General features: G+C 39.0%; 1 protein-coding gene across 1 annotated transcript in view; it reads right to left on the reverse strand.

Moving 5' to 3' along the window:
- Positions 1 to 850: 850 nt before the first annotated feature.
- Positions 851 to 20,380, reverse strand: part of LOC306860029 (msx2-interacting protein-like) — a 33,555-nt gene continuing 14,025 nt past the window's right edge. The window contains exons 4-15 of the mRNA XM_079401551.1: positions 13,394 to 13,554; positions 13,042 to 13,242; positions 12,798 to 12,949; positions 12,567 to 12,692; positions 12,254 to 12,367; positions 11,994 to 12,107; positions 11,813 to 11,913; positions 4,040 to 11,729; positions 3,595 to 3,936; positions 3,289 to 3,483; positions 2,999 to 3,157; positions 851 to 2,796 (exon numbers count right to left, since the gene is read on the reverse strand). Of these exons, the coding sequence (XP_079257677.1) occupies positions 2,665 to 2,796; positions 2,999 to 3,157; positions 3,289 to 3,483; positions 3,595 to 3,936; positions 4,040 to 11,729; positions 11,813 to 11,913; positions 11,994 to 12,107; positions 12,254 to 12,367; positions 12,567 to 12,692; positions 12,798 to 12,949; positions 13,042 to 13,242; positions 13,394 to 13,554 (9,487 nt within the window). The 3' untranslated portion in view covers positions 851 to 2,664. The remainder of the gene's footprint in view (positions 2,797 to 2,998; positions 3,158 to 3,288; positions 3,484 to 3,594; positions 3,937 to 4,039; positions 11,730 to 11,812; positions 11,914 to 11,993; positions 12,108 to 12,253; positions 12,368 to 12,566; positions 12,693 to 12,797; positions 12,950 to 13,041; positions 13,243 to 13,393; positions 13,555 to 20,380) is intronic.

Raw genomic sequence — 20,380 nt, forward strand, 5'->3', positions numbered from 1 at the left:
CGATTGTAAATCTTATATACTTCACCTCCTTTTTTTATCCATGAACACACCCCTCATCCTACCGGGATGAAAAGAAAGATGGGGAGAGCAATATGCCTTTGAGGGCTTTGGCATAACCTGTCTGCAACTTGCCCTTCGTTTTGTCTTTCAGATTTATAGGTAGTGCAAAGTCCCTTTTAGTGCAAACTGTCCCTTTATGGACAAAAATGAAAGGGACAGTTCACTCAAAAAATTTAATTATGTCATCTTTTACACAACGTCATGTCATGTTCCAAACCTGTATGCATTTCTTTCTTATTCAGAACACACACACTCATACAAATAATTTTTTTTTTTGCACAGACCATTTAGGTTCCCAATGACTTCTATTGTATGTACCAAAAAAAGGTTTTTTTTTTGTTGTTGTTGGTATGGTATGGCTTTTTGGTATTCCTGTGTCTATTTACAGCATTGCAGTTCTCCTTATTGAAAAGAATTAGCATTAATTTACGGTTAGCATCATCAGATGTGCTTGACCTCAAGAAAAACACTAGATATAACGCTTGTCTTTTCAGGTTCACTGTATAACCACACAAAAGACTGTAGTTTACGGTAAGCCAAAACCCATAATAAACCATTACATGAACATACAGAACGTTATCAGTATCACAATACTGCCATCAAGTGGCTGTTACGGACACTACCACTGTTTCTAATTTCAAAGGCATTCTTAAAATGATAAAAATGTTAACCAACACCAGTGAGCAATATGATATAAACTGTATATGATAGGCAAGTATAACAAGTGTAAAACTGATAGAGAATGGAAATCAGAGAAAAGCTACCCATCAAAAAAAAAAACAGCAACACGCAGAGAGTGAATGACCATTTAATCATCTGCAAAGGTGTTAACAAACAAAATTTATTTTACATCTTTAAACGTCCTCATAGAGGAACCGCAAAATACACTCAAAATGATGAAATAAGATAAATCAGACAAAATTTTAAGATCAGCTGTATCCGTTTACTCTTTCTTTTGGTATTTTGATATTTTAAATTTGTATATCAAAAATGTAAGTGCCTTCAAAATGACCATGAGAGAATTTGTAGTAACCCAATGAAACTGCAAAACTAAGACTCATGGTTTACTTTCTGCATCGGTTTTCTTTACATACTTTTGTTTTGTCTTACAAAACAAAATAATGACCCTGACATAAAAAAACAAAGACAGAGAGAGAGAGAAAAAAAAAGCAACGAAATGAAAATGATTATTTACAGCTTGGCTCAAGGAGACACCAATCAAGAAAGGAGACCAAAAAAGCCGATCTCTATCATGTCTCCTGACAGATTTTTACATATTTTCATGGTTTTCTTTTTTCTCTTTACAAAGTATATTTACCACTTGCATTGCACTGTTCTTGTTGGACATTCAGAGGTATGTTCAAAAAAACCAAGAAAGAAACAGTGGAAAACTGAATTTAACACTTCGGGGGTCCTAAGGACAGTATCATCAGTTAAGATCGCCCCAATAGTTACCGACATGAAAATAAAAAAAAGGTAGAAATAGAGGTAGGGGACAAAAAAAAGCATAAAACAAGGCAATGTAAAAGCAGGCCTTAAAGATCAAGTGACAAATACAAAGTCAAGTATCAAAATAAAACTTGATGAATCTCGATTCATTTAGTTTTCTCCATTTAAAAATTATGGCACAGGACTGATTTCAAAAACATCAACAAAACAAAAATCTGAAATGATACTCAAGTGGTAACTGACAGTTCACTTTCACGGTTGATGGCAAGAGGCTGTCAATCTTGTTATGCTTGTCAACTGCTTTGAAAGTCTTTAAATATACATCATATTTACAACCAGGCATTCGCCCGATTCACTTTGCAAGTATTAAGAGGAAAGCGAAAAAAGTCTACATACAATCCCCAATTGAGGCATCAAGTGTAAACTGTACAACTCACAATGCTCCCACATTTTGTCCCTTTCGGAGATAACAAGGACTATATTGAGAGCAATTTCTACAAAGAGCATGGAAGTAGCTTGTTTACTTATGATTGAACAGTAGCTGCTTTATATTACATTATTATTCATTATTTTTAAAAATGTGTCAAAGGAATTCAATTGAACTACTTTGACTAGATAACATTTTTAGTCTCTACCACAAAAATGGCTGGTGAATGAAGCATGTCCAAGTAATAAAGTAAAATTACAATTTCAATAACCAAATTTGTACAAACTTATTCATTTTTTTGATTTTCATAACATAGTGCAATGATTGGTCTGATTATTCTTCAGAAAATAAATCTTAAATCAATAAAAAGTTTATTAACCCCATGTCCTAATAATCCCAAAGATCTTCAGTGTTTTAAAAACCATAGATACAAATCTCCAAAAGAAGAAAAAGAAAAGAAAAAACAAAATTATCAGAGAATTGATCTTTGTAAATAGCTCCATTTATCTCTGTGTACTATAAGGTGATACACAGTTAAACGGAGTCAATGGATTAAAAGGCTGGTGAAAGAACAAAAAAACAAAACAAAAAAAAGAATGAATACATGACCAAAAAGGAGTAAACTTGACTAACATTGAGGTGATTTCCAGAGTACAAAAAAAAAAAAAAAAAGTCTAGTCCCAAAGGCTGGTGTTGGCATGTTGGTGTAGGAAGCTGGGATCTCCCTCTTATACAGAAGCTATAACAATCATAAGATGGGGAGATATACTGGAGATGCTATTGAGAAGGTCCGGAGCAAGATGAGACAAGTGGCTTTCAGAAAACTCGCAAGGAGGGAAAATCTGGACAACATAGGCTGGCTATAAGAAAGACGGAAGAAAATTCTTTGTTAGTGGAATGTACAATTTTAAGTCAGCAGATGGCTAAATTATTTATTTTCACATATGGAAGCATCTCATTTTGATGAGTGGTTAGACATCAGCATCTTGCCAAGCTATTTTCTTCCAGGACATGCACAGGATTATAACTGTCACTGTAATTTTCATTCTTGAGAGGACTAACCTGATTTGAGCCTGGGTTCGGGACATTGATAATTCCAGCAGCTTGTTTTGCTTGCAGGTAAGTGATGAAACCAGTTTTAAGAGCATGGGTCTGGTTGTGGACATCCTCTTGGTCCAGTCCACAAGGCAATGCCAACAGAAGGCAGTATTCATTTTCAGCCTAGGAAAAATTAATTCCTTTAAATTCACAATACTGTCCTGACATTTCAGTAGATTTTGTTTTGATAGATATGGATAAATTAGATTGAATGTGGTTTGAGAAAGGGTTATAAAAGTAGACAGGATGCTTACAGTCATACGTCTTGCAACTCCCTCAAGTTGTGAGGCCTCTAAGCGCATTCTCTGGGCAATGCGAAGAAAGGCACCTCCTTCTGGCGGTGGCAGTGAACGGTGAGCCAGAACATTGTTACCAGACACAAAGTGCAGCTGTACTGCTGCAGTGTCATTCTTAAGTGCCAGGTGACCTTGCCAAATAATTGGGTATTTCTGCTTGAAGGAAGACACAAACTCTGTTACAACCTAAAGAATGTTTTCTATTGAATTTCTGATGGAATTTAAAAACCAATAAAAATAATAATTTTAAAAAAGGTTACAAACCGTTAACAACTGCACCATATCAACGGACCGAAGTCCTGTGTGGTCAAGTTTAAAGTCTGATCGCATCTGAGAACTGACTGAGGATGGCGGTGGCATCTGGTTAGGTCCTTGAGGTCCCTTCTGCACGGTGATAGGCAACTCCAATTTGGGTGTTATAGTCACTGGAGAAGTGTAAGAAGGGGAGCCAGTCTCACCCTGAACCCGTGATATGTGAGACAAATCCATGGAGCTTGGGTGTCGAATGCGAGTACCGTCAAGTTTTGATTCGCCAAAACTTCCCACAGACTCAATGGAGGAGACAGAAGGAACCTTGTGTCTCTGACCATGATCAATTTGTGAGACCTGATGAAGAATGTACATCTTAAATCAAGAAATTAAATCATGGCTAATGACTGTTAACTGTAAAACACAAATTAAGATTGTAGAGCACAAAACAACCTCTCACCTGTGACGCAGCTATTCCACGATTAGCCAAGTTAATTCCAATTACTGAATGACTTGGATACTGAGGATGGAAGCCACGCATTTCTCTGTAGTATTCAGACATGGAGTTTGCATTTCCAGGATGAATCAACTGAACTCCTTTAGGAGATACCATCACAGAGCCAGATGGGTGTCCTATTATCCTATTATCAGAGTGAGGGGAGGGTGGCATCTTAAGCTCCATTGCTTTTGGTGCATCCCTCACAGTCTGTGGAGCATTCTTTACCACAGGGCAGACTTTAGAAGAAGCAGATGATATGTGTGAAGGCGACTGCATTGCCTCTGGTGTTCGAGTTTGGCGACTTTCAACAACACCTGGATGATCAGTCAAATGTTGGTGTACAAGTAGACGTACATCTCTGGAATACTGGTCTAGACGCAATGCTCTGTGATGCAGACCTTTGAATTCAGGCTGCATTACTATGCTTTCTGGTTGTAACTGTGGTGCAGAAGCTCTACGAAGTCCTTGAGGGAGACTGTGCAGATCATCATTGCTTGTCCCAAAAACTTGACCATTACCAGATGAACTTGAATGTGACTTCAGTACAACATCTCTGATCACTGCAGGCTGAGGAGTCGTGGAGCGCTGTGGAGGTGCAGATCGAGGTGATAACAGATTTTCTGAACGGATTCCATAACCTATTCCAGATAATGGAGTACTGGCTCTGACATCTCCTTGGGATAAATGACCTATAGGCACAGATTGGGTGACACTATGAGGGGGCATGATCACCGACTGCTCAGCATGGTGTATATTTGACACATATTGAGACATAGGACCAGCTGGTCCCAAAACAACCGAGCTGGCAGGAGGACAAACTTTTGGAAAGGGTGACGTGGAATGGCCTGATGCCCTTGGAGAATGTGAATCTTGCTTGGGTTGTGAGACCACCCTTTCATGTGCAGCACATGGACTTAAGATGTGATTGCCTGCCAAAGATGGGTGGTGTGGGCTTAAAACTGGTTTAACATTGAAGCTCTGTGAAGGTTTTATTTCAGCTTTCATTGAAACAGTTTCAGTTGCTCCATTTTTCTTAATATGCTGCTGCTGTGTAATTGACTGACCATACCTCAGAAGTTGAGGATGGCTTGTGGATTGTTGGAAGGTTTTCACAGAACCTCCTTGTTGAGCAGTGTGGTAGGATGGTTCAGATTTTTCAGAGCTAGGACTTTCGTGATTAATTGAGGAAATAACAGGATGAGCACTGAATGTTTGGCCAGCTAATAATACCCCTGCATGTCCATAACCTGTAGGTGTCTGTGATCCTTTTGGGGTAGAGGGGTGAGATGGTGGTTCCTGTTTTATCTGTGATTTTGTTACAGACTGCTGAAATTCTATATCCACAACACTGGCTGGTGGGATTTGACTTATTTTAGCAATGATCCTCTGTGGTCCCTCTGTCTTTTGTCCAGAATAACTCAAAACTACCACACCTTCGGATGTATTGACCCTCAAACCAGGACTTGACCCTGAGTTACAATGTGTGCTTTCGACAACAGGGCGCCCAACACTTCCGCCATCATCAGAGGGGTTAAGCCCATGATACCTGCTATTTTCATTCAAGCCTGTACGATACTTCTGCTTGGGTAAGGAAATACCAGAGCTACGGTTGCTTAACGAGATGCGAGGAGTGTCCTCAAAATCAAAGGGCATAGGGATCCGACTAATGACTGAAGTAGCAGTGGAAGTTATAGCCAGTTTCTCCTTTAGGATCTGTGGTGACTCACATTGTTGCAGAGTAGGTGGCTGGGTTGGTGCTGTACGGGGTACAAGTTGAGTTACAGGGCTAGGTCTGTCTTCGGGTAGAGAAGTCTTTAAAGGCAGCACAGCCTCAACTGAATTTTCATTATCAGACATGCGTGGATCTGCTAATGTGGTTGTGATCTGCATACTTGGGACAGCATTGCTATTTGATGCAGACACATACTTCGGTTCCATTAGAATCTTTCGCAGTGTGCTGGAGCTTGGGTCAATATCAGAGGCCTTTGTGTCAGGGGGCATGGGGGGATTTGCTGGGGGTCCCCCAACTCCTGGTGTAGACAGTGCCACACTAACTTGTGGTTTAGGTGGAATTCCTTTCGCCTCTGTTCTAGTGTTCCACTCAGGGGGCGTGAGAGGAGTCTTGGATGATGCAGGTGAATTCAGGCAAGTTGTAGGTGAAGTAAGGGCATGTGCTACTGGTTCAGGAGATGGCTGTTTTGTCCTTAAATAAGAAGGACTGTTATTCCCAGAGTGGAAGGCAGATTCTTGAGGTTCAGGCTGGTCAACAGCAGGCTGTTCTGCCTCTTTTGGTGTGTCACAAGTCACTGTAGCTGTAGCTTCATGTTTACATGCAGCAGCAACAGTAACTACAGCTGCTGCAGCTGCTGATGTTGCTGCCTTAGGGTTGGCAGTTTGAATCTCTTCTGGGATAGATTCTGGAAGTTTGACAATAGTGGATTCAGGTTCCAGCACTGCATCATCAGTGAGATCTAATTTTCTGTTCAAAGAAACCTTCCGTCCTCTGGATTTCTTTGGTGTTTTTGGTCGTGCTCTTCCTCCTTTTTTGGCTGCCTCTGATAACGGAGACTCTGTGAGTGAAGTATCTGTGTTACTTGTTTGAGACGATTTAGAATCTGGAACTATAACACTACCTTGTTGAGATTCTACAATAGTCTTTACAGTCAAGTCTGTCTCAGGTTCAATAACGTCACTTGATACTGGCAAAACAAGAGTCTCTGGTGCGGGAAGGAGGGCTGTGTATGTTGTTGGAGCAGAGAATCCATCTGCCTCACCTGATATATCCTCAGCAGTAATGGAATCAATTGCAGCAGCCAGTTCAGTTTCACTTGCTGGATTGGCAGGCTTTTCTACTTCTGCGTCATCTACAGGTTGTACTATAACTGGTGATGTTAGGGTAGCTGGTTCAGCACGAGGCTCTTTGTAAGGTGCTGGATGCTGTTCATCTGTAAGTCTTGAAATATTTTCCACTGCCCTTTCCAGTTCCATTTGACGGGCAAGCAAGGCAGCCACTGGATCAGTAGGAGGCTCCATTTCTGAAAGAGTCTCCTCCTTTTCCTCAGGACTGTGAACATCTTCCTCTTTGTGGTAAATTGGGATGTTTGAGTCTTCTTTTATTATCTGTGTGGTTTTGGTTTTCAAAGACCCTTCCAAACTTACAGCTTTGTTATCACCTGAATGAAGGGCATCCTTAATTGTATCCACAGTGAGATTAACAACATTGACAGACTTATCATCAGGCATCAACTTGGTGTTCCGTGTTGACCTTGATGCCTTGACGTTCTTCTGATCTAATGCCTGTGTTTTTTCTACAGAAGTGTTTTCTATATTGTTATCTGTTGATTTTTCTTCAGCAGGATGTGTGAGTCCCTTTTCTATTTTAGATATGTTATGTTGTTTGGTATCTTGAGACAACTGTCCAACTTGCATTGAAGTTTCATCTTTGGATTCATTCTGGTGATCTAGGGCAGGTGACACATCAACCGCTGCTGTGTCTGACTGAATGGGTTCTGGGCTACCTGAAACTTTGTCCAGTTTCAATGTTTTTCTAATTTGCCCTGCTCTTACTGGTGAAGACTGCCCCTTTTGGGATCGCGGAGAGCGCCAAGTCTCTGCTGTTTTAGATATTTCTCCACTACTTGTTGACTCCTTATTTTCAGTATCTTCACTCTCAGAATTTTTTGTCTGATCTCCCTTAACTGGAGACATATCATCACCTCTTTTGCGAGTCTTGGGTGGACGACCTCTCTTGCCAGGCGTGGTTACCATATGTTGTGTTGCAGCCTCCTTATCGCTACAACGCTTACGGGTTGAACGAGGAGGTTCTGCAATTTCTTTTCCTGGTTGTTGAGAAGCCTCATCCTCGTGGGGTGTTGCATAGACAGATCGCACATTCCGTCGCTGCCGTGTTTTGCCAGGGCTTGTGTTTGATTCAAGGCCCTGCTCTGAATCTGTTGCATGTACTGGAGATTTTGCCCAGTTTTTGGGGTCAGCAATGAGTTTTGTAGAGTCTCCTCTGGGAGATGAGGATCTTTTCAGCTTTTCTTTATCAATGCGTTCACTCTTTCGTGTAGCTGGTTTCTCATTAGCAACTTGAGGGATTGGTGTTGGTGAGGGCGTTTTTATCTTTTTACTCTTGGGGTGTTTACGTGGTGGCTGTACCTGTTCAACCTCAGGTTCTGTTTCTGGCAGCTCCACATCCAGTGGGGATGCAACCTTGTGAAGAGAAGGTTCTGTTTTTGTTTCTGAAAGCTCTGCGATCTCTTGAGGTTGACTAGGCTTTGAAAATGTTGCAGAAGATGCCTGAAAAGGATCACATTCTGGCTCAATATTACTTAGAGATGCACCAGGAGTAGGAGGTTTGACATCAATATCCTGTTCAACAGTTGGGTTTACAGCTCGTATGGACTCGTTCAGCTTATCATTAGGTTCTTTGACAGTTACATATTCCTTTATCATGGGTTCAGTGGGCATAGCACTCACTGTAACAGCTGTGTTCTCCTCCTTTAGGCTAATTGATGGCAGAGAATCTACTGGAACATCTTCTGACTGCTCATTCACTATTTCTGGACCATCTTTGTTTGTTAATGTAGAGGGCAAAACTGGCTTGTCATGCTGCACAGAAGTTTCTGAAAATTTATACAGAGACATTGGTGATGTTGTAGCTGGACTATGACTTACTGTTAACTCTTGGGAAATTTCTGATACATTGGGGGAAGGCCCAAACTCTTCATCCAATATCTTCTCCTCCTCCTCCTCCTCCTCCTCAGTTAGACTAAATCTTTCTGAAACTGGCAGTTGTTGGTTCTTATCTCTTTGCTGAAGTTCTAAGAAACGGCTATGAAAAAGTACTTTTGGTTCTTGAGAGAGGTCTGATCCTCCTGCTCCAACTTGTTCCCCTTGGGAATCACTTGTAATACTATCTCTACCAACTCTAACTTCAGGGTCATTATTTTTCCGCTCAAGGTGCTGAAGTCGCCTTGAGTCCTGTTCAAAGATAGAGCTATGAAGGAAGCGTGAAGCAAAGAGCTCTTGTCGTTCTTGTTCATCAGGCTTGGCATCCTTCTTTTTATCATCAAGCTTTCCATCAGAATCGGAGCGAATCTTCTTTTTTTTCATGTACCAAGAAGGAATAGGCCTTGGAGTGGGTTCAGACTTCTCTTTGTCTGTGCTATTCCGAAAGCTTTTGAATTCTGAGTCATGACCAAGGAAAGACCAATTTTCTTCCCTAGACGAGGACAGTGACTTCGCACGCTCAAGCAAAGCTTTGGTGTCTGGTGTTATGGTCTTATCCAATGCAAATTCATAGAACTTATTCTTTTCTAGTGACTCAGAAGACTTCACATCTGAAAGTCTCTCTTCATGCTCTCTTTTGAAAGAGTTTGGCTTTAGTGAAAGGTGTCTGCTTTCACTGTCTTCATCAGAGTCTGACTGAACCTCCCCGGGTTCTAATTCACGTTCAGGACGTTTTCGGATACTTTCCCGTTTAACAATGCTGGTGGGGAAGCTCATTTCTCCTCTCAATGTGCCCTGCCTAATATTGCTTTCCCAACAGAACTCCTCTTCTGTGACTGATGTTTTCACTTTCAAAATTTCTGCATGTGATGAAAGCCCTTGGCACACTGCGTTGCCAATATTGTATTTTGATACATCAAAATGCAAGCAATTTTTATTCTTTGCCACAGGTGAATCTGGCTCTTTTTCCAGCAATTGTGATGCATCCTCTGCAAAGGGTGTCCCAGGAAGTGAAGCAAGTCTCCTTTCAGGTTCATCATTTATCTGTCTGAACCTCTGATAATCTCTCTGTCTTTTAGTGTCAAAATCAAATTCAAATGGTCCTGACTTCTTTCGCTTGCTGGGTGGTGAATCGCCAGTCACATCTTGAGGTGGTTTTCCTATCTCATGCACAAGACTTCGATGCTCAAAGTCCTCTGCATCAGTGCTGGGTGTGCTTTCAGTTTTATCAGATTTATCATACTCTAGCAATTGCTGCTGTAGGCGACGGTTCTGCTCCATTTGTTTTCTGCAACTCTGTGAGTGATCAATGTCTGAGAGCAAACTTTCTTTACTTTCAGAATCTCTTTCTAGCCTTGAGGAGAGTATGTGGTAGCTAGTTAAGTGCTGCTGTTCTTGGTCTCTTGAAAATTCCATATCTACACTTCCATCATCAGAGACTGCAAGACTGAAACTTGGTTGACTTTGAGCTCCAACAGTACCCGTCATTTGATCAAGGCAATCTAAGGGATCTGTTGCCTCCTCAGTTGGTTCCCCAAGTCGAGCCTGAAGGTCTAGACTGAGGCCTACTGACATTACAGTGTCTAGCGCTTCTTTTATAGTACTAACAGTAACCATCCTCTCTAGCTTCATTTTTTCTCTCTTATATTCTTCTTTTCGTTGCATCTTTTTATCATAATCAATGTCTTTCAGCAATGATTCATCAATAGTTCTCCTTAACCTCACTTCATCCTCCTCCTGACTTATCTTCCTTAAATTGTCAGCCTTTCCAGAAGTTTCTTCAAAGCGCCTCTTCCGTGCAGCCAAGCGGTCGGCGTCCACAGAAGAGCTGGTGTCAAATGCAAAATCACTTTTGAAGTATTTTTTATTTTTCACTTTGCCCTCTTTATCCACAACCTCAACTTGACTAGCCAAGCCTTTCTCCTTGAGATGTTTTCCATGCTTAAAGAAATCTCTAGCCTGAGTCTCTATGCGGAAAGGCATCTTGTGATCAGCAGAGGGTGGGGTGGTTGGAGACCTAACAGGGTCACTCCCAACCTTAGTTTTTTGTTTCTCACAGAGGATACCGTCTATTAACTTCCCTTCCTTCTCCTTTACTCTTGTCAGCTGGACAACACAAGGTGGCAGATCAAGTTTTCCTTTTCCAGAGTAGTCTTTGTCTTTGATCAATGATTTGCTGGATTTACCTCGCAGAATTAAAATAGCCTCTGGGCTGGTGTCCCTGTCAAGCTCAACGTCTGGCTCTGATGATGGAACAGTAGGGGATGCAAGTTTCAATTTCCTCAGCTTTAGCTTCTCAGTCCTGTCCTTGTCTCCTTTTTCCTTACGTCCAGCACGTCTGTCTTTTTCTCCTCCATTTCCACGCTCTGCCTCAAAAATTGATTTGTCTTTCTCCGATTTATCACTCCTACTGTGCCTCTCCAAACAAATTTTATCTGGCTTTTCAAATCGTGGTGGAGAAAGTGAGCTGCAGCTGCCACTTCGCTCAGATGAGCGGCTGTAAACATGATGTTCAGAGTCACTGGGAGGACGTTCAGAAAGGGATGGGGAGGCAGCAGGACTAGCAGGACGACGTGGATGGGATGGGCTTTGATTGTGTTCAATTGTTCGTCGACCGTGGTCTCGTTCACGATCCGTTTCAAATCGCTCTCTTTCCCTTTCACGCTCTCTTTGTAAGTAGCTGTACTTCCGAATATCCTGCTCATATGGGTCTCTATAATCCCTGTATTCACGGGGGTCATCATAGTATCGTGGGTCATAATAATCTCCCTGATAAGGATCCCATTCTGTAAAAAACTCTCGACTTCTGGCAGGATATTTTCGACGTGGATCCTCTGTGTAGGAACCTGGGGTACGCACATTCTCATAGTACGCCCGTTCAGCTGTGAACTCATGATATGGCGGCCGGCGCTCATCTCTGGCAAAAAACAAAAACAAAGTGAATGAAAATGAAAGGATGATTCTACAAAATAAAATAGGTTTTACCATACATCATCTCACCTTCGTTCATTTATGATTTCATAGAAATCTCTTATGTCTTGTCCAGATGCCTGCATTGAACGGTAAAAAGCCATCTGGCTTTCCTGGTTGGCAAAGTCAACCTACAAACAAATTTAATTAACAGTGTTAGACAAACAAACAGTTGGTTTGTCAGTGGGACAATTCATATTATATTACAGACCTTTATTTTATTTCCTCCAATTTTCCAACCCTTTGTTTCCTTGACAGCGGCCTGTGCATACTCTATATTATTATATAAGATGAGAGCCATTCCTTTTAGTCGGTCGAACACAACCTAAAAAAAAAAATAATAAAAAAAAATGTATAGAAATCAAGTGAACTTCAAAATGTAATGCATTTATTCTAATGAAGAAAGAGAACATAACAATAATAAATACATTTTAATAATGAAATTTGAAATTAAAGAAATTTTAAAATCACCTTTACAACATGTCCATAACGACAAAAGTGCCTTGTGAGATACTGTTCGGTAATACTAGAGGACAGGCCGTCCAACCATACACATGTTGTAGGCATACTTTTGCCAAAACCAAGCTAAAAGGAAAGAAAAATTCACATTAAGTCAACCAATGTCCTGTGTAATCTATAGGTTTTAATTCCAATGAGTATATATTTTTTTTAATAATTGTATATACTCTTTTTTTCTGTTTGTATCAAATGAGGATTGGCTGCTAGCTATATGTAACAAAAAAAAACTCCAATAATAATAATAATAATCTGATCTCATCCTCACCTTTAACCTGTTGTTGCCAAGGTATTCACCATCCATTTTCTTAATTGCTTTGCAGACACTTGCTATGTCACAATACTGGAGAAAGGCATATTGTGGGGAACCATTTACCTTTTTTATATCGATATCCTGGTAAAACAGAATACGTACATAAAAATGCACGTACATTAATAGAGTGACTTTGTTTTATAAAATTGCACAATTTTTAAAGCACACTTTCAAATGTCTACTTACAACAATCTCTCCAAAACGCTGAAATATGTTAAGCAGGTCATGATACGTTGTGGTTTTCTCCAAATTTCCTATGAATAATGTCCTTGTAGCTTTGGGGTGAAACTCATCTATACGTTCATCCAAAGGTCGGAACTCATTCTCACTCTCTGTTTCTATTGAGGAATAGATTAGAGAACAATATTGGGTCAAATGCTGCTTCTGAAACTAATAACAACCAAAGATTCTGTACAAAATGGGAACCTACCTGGGCCATGCCAAGCAGTGACATCAATTTGCATGCCAAAAAACAGCTTCCCTTTAGATGCACTTAGAGCTTTTTCTTGGTCCTCTTGTTGGCGAAAGAACACTAATCCATATCGTTCCTCAGAGGCACCATGGATTTGAACTGATGTGACTTTGCCATGTTTCTTAAATTCATGGAAAAGACCATCCTTCAGGCTTGTATCTAAAATTGATAGGGAGAGCATAAACACATTAATTTAGATGCTGTCTCGCCAAAGTGCGTTCCAAGATAATGCTTAAATTAGTTGAGCAATGTTTTTTGTTTTGCTGTTTGAAAAGTGCATGTGTTCATTTTGACTTCATAAAAGCCTCACCGGTTGAGCGCACAGGGAGGTTCTGCACTTTGATACCAAAACTTTTGCGAGGTTCATCTTTGTCCAATGAAGAAAGGGGCTGAGCAGGAGGGGCAGGTACAGCTGCTGACTGAACAGATCTAGCTGGAGACTGATCACTGGAGCTGCTGCTGGAATCAGTACTGTGAGAGAATAAAAACACAAACCTGCTTAGAATGTAGACTGTAACAAAAGGTGAACACTAACACTAATAAATACATTGCAATAAACAGAATGATTATCAATCAATAACAGCATAGGCATACATATAGCCTCATAAGTTTTTTTTCATAAGAATTCATAAGCCTCATAAGAATTTACAAAACCTAACTACTAAACATATAGTAAATACATAATGCAGTTTATTTTTCCACCTCAGAGAGGCACTATTGCAAAAAAGAAATTCTGTCAGTATTGCAAAAAAGAAACAGTGCCTCTCAGTGACAGTGAAAGTATCTACCACACTCTAGGTAATCTTATTTGGCAGCTGCAATGGAGTATTACAGAGAAGAAAAAAAGGTGGATATCTAAAACTATTTCCTCTACTCACACAGAAAGGACTGGCAAGCACACCTGACATTCATTTGTATGAGGCTGTCTACTAAATCTATACTACACTGGTGTTAGGTTAGTCATTTCCAAGTTTCAATTAATGCTTTATTTCTCTACATATCCAAATAGCCACCAATGTGCAAGCTACCAGATGACTGCATCAAATGCCGAAATTTGTTCAAATTTTAAATCAGTGTGTTTGAATAGAAAGAACCAAGTGCTTGGTTATTTCTATTCAAATAAAGTCATTTGGTAGCTTGCACAACTGTAATATTAGAATAATAATTAAATAAATACATATACACAAATCCATCTTTCTTTCATTATGCTTATAAATTTAAAACGCTACATATAAATATATTAACTGCCTAAAACTGACACTGAAATTACAGTGTATACTTCTTTCCTCAATGATTCAGCCATATACATGGCTTTCCTTTTGTCTGTTTACATCTTTGCACTGCCCTCTTTTCTCACTCGTTCTCGTGCTCAGAAGTGCGGCTGATAGGGGCTGGCCTGTGGGAGTGGGCAGGGAGCCAACAGTGGCTAGAAATTTCCAGTTCCAACTGGATCTCACAGGGGTGGGGGGAGTTCAAGTGGGCAGTGTGAAAATACACCAGCCGTTGTTTCTTAAAATTCCCCTCCAGCATTTTCTCCTCAAGAAGCGTACAATACAACTAACATATAGGAAAACAATATGCTTCTTTTTTTTTTTTGCATTCACAATGGCCCTTATTTATAAAAGAGCCAACTCTGCTTTAAAAAAAAAAAAAAAGGGAATACTTGAGTCACAGAAAACGAAATGGGCACCCTCAAGATTTCCTTGCATGTCAACAAACAAATATAAATATAAAACAGCACTCAATCCCTATGGATGCCAATCCTGTAGTTTACAGCTAAATAACACAAAAACGGTTGTTTGGTGCATGCTCGAACAAAGAAAAAATTATTTAAACATATTAATTACTATGGTGCACCAAAAATAAAATCATCACGAGCAGAACATTTTCACCCTCTGGGTGATTATCTCTCAGCTAAATTTAGCCTTAAATATCAATAGAAAAACCTTTCCATTTCTGACTTATTAATTTAGACGTTACAACATTATGAATTGCTAGACATTTTTGGATTCAATCCCAGGGAAGTTTTGAACATTTTTGGTGTTTCCTACTCTTTAATGGGCAGCAAAGAAAGCTAGCTACTGCTTTTCATTGGTCTGCAGCGAGCTTTGTCTCTGCCTGCCTTACACTCTTTGCAGTGTGGCTGATGCACATGGAACAGCTGTGTCTAGGATGAAGGCATTTTCTAAAGGTAACAGTTTTAAAAGACAATAGAGAGAAACAGAGTGGCCTTGCAATAACAATAACATTTAAAGGAGAATAGAAAATAAGCAGGAAAGGATGTTTAACATGACCTATGTCCAATCTCCAGAGAATTTATGGTATCCAATTGTACCACATCTCATTACAAGTGAAGGTCTGTGTTGATGTCCTAAAGGTGCAGGGCCGTTGTCAATAACACCCAAAATGCATCTTGCACACAAATGATTCTGAAGTATCAGTCATTGATGGGTGACCCAATGCCTTAAGCCAGTGACTAGCCTGTTCAGCATCACAGAGTAAAAGTACGCAAAGTCAACTAGGTCAGTCAACATCTCATGTTTTAAGGCCTGTTGTCACAAATTTGCATGTGATTTGTCTGTTCAGATGCACAAAATAAACAGCAGACGAGCTGAAGAAAGAAAACGTAAGAATTCAGCATTACACAGGACAACGGTACACAATTTTCAATTTTTGCAAATCTGCCATTTATTAAACAACATTAAATACAAGAACAGAGAGACGAGAGAGCTGCTTTGGCATGCAAATGTTCACGCTGTTTTGGAATTCATTCAAATTGTTTATCACACAAAACATCTGTCTTGGTGTGAAAAAGCCTTTAGAGCTTCATGACTCCGTAACATTGGGGTTGTCATTAAGGAATAGTTCAGCTGAAAATACTGAAAATTATATAGACGTCTTTCTCAACATTTGGACCATTTAAGTATGATGTCATTGTTGTTAAAACTGGTTTCCAATTACTTCCTCTAACTGGTAATGATTTACTGAGAAAGCACCTCGACTACTACATTTCCATATTTCCTGGTTATAAAGAGTCAACAGCACAGAGGTGCAAGCCAAGAAGTCTATGAATTTCAGTTTCACCCAGCTGTTTAACAATAACATGCAGGTGATTACCCAGGCTATATTTATGTTAGCCAAAGTAAAAAAAAAAAAGTCTCCACGTAAAAAAAAAAAAGTACCAAACATTAAAGAACTGAACTGTTGTTCAGTTACTAGATTGATTACTAGATTTATACATAAACAATAAGGCTTCTGGTCTTTGGATATGCTTAAAAGTTAAATGTTTAGAGGAGGAAATCTAACTAAATGCACTCCATTTGATATGGGCATCCATAACGGTTTAAATATTTGTCCTGAAACATTTCCTACACTTTAAAAGTCAAGGATAAAAAGATATTCCCACAAAGATAAATTTATAGTCCAAAGCCTGCTGGGGGCAATGCTTGACCAGAGTAGTTATGGCTTACACACATATCCGCTCCAGGGCATCCCAATATGCCAACTCAAAGTGCTCGGCATATTGCAACTGGGTCAGGAATGAGAGAAAAAAAATATTTTCATAAGAAGTATTCGCTTCGTTGGTTTACAGCACAGAATCAGCAGAAATGGCTCAGAAAAAACCCCAGATTTTTTAATGTCTAAAGTTAAAACAATATAATGTAAAAAATATATTTATCACTAGTGCAGTTAATTTGATTTAGAAGTCACATAAATAGTTAAATTTACATAACTGGTGTGGTTGAGAGGTTTGATTAAGTACAAAATCAATGTACTCAATGTATTATAACACAAGTAAGGGGTTAAAGTTAAAGGGGTGGTTGAGTTTTTCTAGGCTTGATTTTGTTTATGGGGTGCAATCTAACATGTGTTAATGCTTCGTTTGTTAAAAAACGCATTATTTTTCACATAAATTACCGTTATTTCACACCGCTATGTCCCTTCTCTGATAAACACGCTGATCATTTCCTGCTTTTATGAAGCCCCTCCCTCAGAAATACACGATGGGCTCTGATAGGTTAGCTGGCCCAGTGTGTTGTGATTGGCTAAACCACCTCTAGTGTGCATCTAAAAATCCCGCCGCTCAGCTCAGCGGCATGTGCTCCGGTTGTATTGTAAACAATGGCGTGGTCTATTTTACTTAATTTGAGCCCGACTGAGACACAGAGGATATTAGTGAACAGGATCACGCGGTCCCTGTGCAAGCATGGCTTTTAATGGTAGGTCTATGTTTTTTGTTGTCTCATACTTTTAGATACGCTGTTATTATGCTCCTGCTTATGTTAGCTTTTAATATACGGTTTTATTCTGATTAAAGCTTTAATACAGTACGGCAACCGCATGCGAATCCATGTTTAACGCTGGTTATAGCTATGTGAAAAGCTGATGATCTGAATGAGAGAGAGAGAGAGAGATGCAGAGCAGGGCAATGCAAGGAACAGGATTGAGGCCCCGTTTACACTAGTGCGTTTCCATTTTAAAACGCATAACTTTTGCAATGGTTACGCTTATAATTTACACTACTCCGGCGTTTTCCACCCACGAAAACAGAGACTTTTGAAAATGCTGCAGACCCCATTTTAGTTTTAAAACGCCAGGGTCAGTTTTCCGGGTTTTAGTTTGAAAACTCAGTTTCAGTGTAAATAGACCAAAATGGAGACTTTTGAAAACGATGGTGTGGCTGCCCACATTCTCTCTGCATATCCTTGATGACCGTGTAAACAATAACATCACGCGCATTGTTGTACCCATAGATATTGTATGGGTAGATTCCCCATTAGACCACTCCAAGCACGTAGACACATCCGCCATCTAAATAATACAGATCTACGTACACATATCTATGGTTGTGCATGCATGAATGCTCATGTGGCATGCGTTTTAGGTTGTGTAGTGTAGACGGAAATCGTTTCTGAAACGTAGCGGAAACGCCAGTGTAAACAAGGATCGTTTTTATCCTAAAACATTTTAAAACAAAAACGCACTAGTGTAAATGGGGCCTGAGAACCACTACTTTAGAACATTGATTTTGAAACATTAGAATTGTTACACTGCAAAAAATGCTTTTCTTACTTAGATTTTGTCTTGATTTTGTCAGCCAAAATATCTGAAAATTCTTAAATCAAGAATTAATTTTGATTAATTTTGACATGTTTTTTCTGAAATCAAGACAATCATTTTTACTGGTCTAGAAAATACTTCTTGATTTAAGATTTTTTTAAAAGATATTTTGGCTGGAAACAAGACAAAAAAATCTAAGTAAGAAAAGCATTTTTTGCAGTGTAGAAGATAGAATCGCGATTCATACAGTATATGAATTAGTGTTGTCAAAAATATCGATATTTCAATAAATATCGATACTGAAATATCTGAACGGTACCAATATTAATTTCCCGAAGTATCGATACACCGATACTAGCCGAGCTGTCACTTTCACTTCTCTCCAAAGGCGCGTTGACAAGCACCACACGTGACCGCACTCGTCTCCTTCGCTCTGGTTAAATAGCAAAAGTGAAGTGAATAGAAAGATGACTGCTCTGGTTGTTAAAGAACACAGCAGGAGCGCTATCTGTAGGGATCTATGATCTCCGCGATGCAGAGAACGCGCACGGAATCCAGTCATAAAAACGGAATTTACAGTTTAACGCGGAATGTCACGGAATTTGTCAAAGTTTGGATGAATTAATCAAAAGTAGGTCATTACACTTAAATCAAATCGCGATATGGACTAGTATCTGTAAATATTAAGCTGCAAAAGTCGATTTAAATATAAATCCTGCATGTTCTGCGCGTCTCTGTGTGAATGTGCTGCACGTGCGGTTGTGTTTACTAATGTGGCGCTCGTGGTGATTTCAGCGTCTGCCGTCGCAATGAGGACATAAATACATCAACAATATCTCCAGAACTGATCTGAAAGGCACTTTACGAGCATTTTACCATTTAATTTGAGTAAAACTAGCGTCATATCATACACACACAGAACTTTAGAAGTAATCACGGCAACCCATCAAAATAAAAGTTCGGTTTAACTTAGCCTATTAAAGACCGTGTGCCAGAAATAGGCTATATTACTATTATTTAGTAGAATGTACATAATACTACTACTTACTACTACTGTTAATTTTTTAAAAAGAAATAAATCACAAAATATTTTTATTTTAATAGTAAATCCCCTTCATTTGCCAAAAATGTAAATGTTTAATTTTCATTAATTCAAATATAAATTAATTAAAATTGTTTTATGCCTTCATCTGATATCCAGTAAAATTTAAATACACAACACATAATTTCTGAGGGGGAAAACACATTTCATAAGGCTACTGTAAGAATAAATAAAAATTGTTTGTATGCATTCAAATAATAGATATGCTAAAACACAGAATTTGGTAACAATAAAACATAAGGTGAGAAAAAAACAAAACATTTCATACGGCCCTAAACGTGTCATTTTTGTTACACTTTTAATAAATTAAATGTTAAATTGTATAATTTTCATGATTTTAATGAATTAGACATGCTTTTAGATTAATAGCATTTAATTTGACCATTAAAAAAAAAAGTCCAGAAAAATTAAAACCGAAAAAAACCGGAATCCAGAAAAATTAAAAATTGAATGTAGAAAAAAATTAAACGGAATTTGGGGAAAAATAAAACTGATTTCATAGGGCCCTATATCTGGAAATATTTTGGTTATGAAGCAAATGAGAATATCAACAAATAGAACTTTGGATTTTAATTAGTACATGTATTAGTAAACGTTAGTTTCAATTAACATTTAACAATTTAAAAGATTAATAAATAAATCAACAAATGCAGTACCTCAAGACATTTTTTTTGTTCATGTAAAATATACCGCATGTTCTCGACTTGTTACATTTATCTTTAAATTTAAAAAATTACCCCCTTAATATTGTGGCAGTTTTTTTCACCGTGGTATCGAAAATGGTATCGAATATCGATATTTTTCAAGGTATCGTATCGAAGTTAGAAATTCCAGTATCGTGACAACACTAATATGAATAGATTTTTACGTGCACCCATAGTTTTCTTCCTCTTCTCTAAAGCAGCGCAGCATGGCCTCACCCCCTTCATTGCATGTTCCCGGGGGCGGGGTTTCTCTGTGTTTATGATGTCACTAACCCGGAAATATTTTGTTGCAGTCCCTTCCCAGCCATTTGCTGTAGACGATGCTATGCTAATTCTGTAAAAGACTATTTCTCCCTGTGAATGAACTTTGAGCTTTGTAACTTTGCAGATGTTGTTTATGCTCACACAGCTACATTACACACTAACAAAA

This window comes from Barbus barbus (assembly GCF_936440315.1).
Source record: "Barbus barbus genome assembly, chromosome: 40".
NCBI lineage: Eukaryota > Metazoa > Chordata > Actinopteri > Cypriniformes > Cyprinidae > Barbus > Barbus barbus.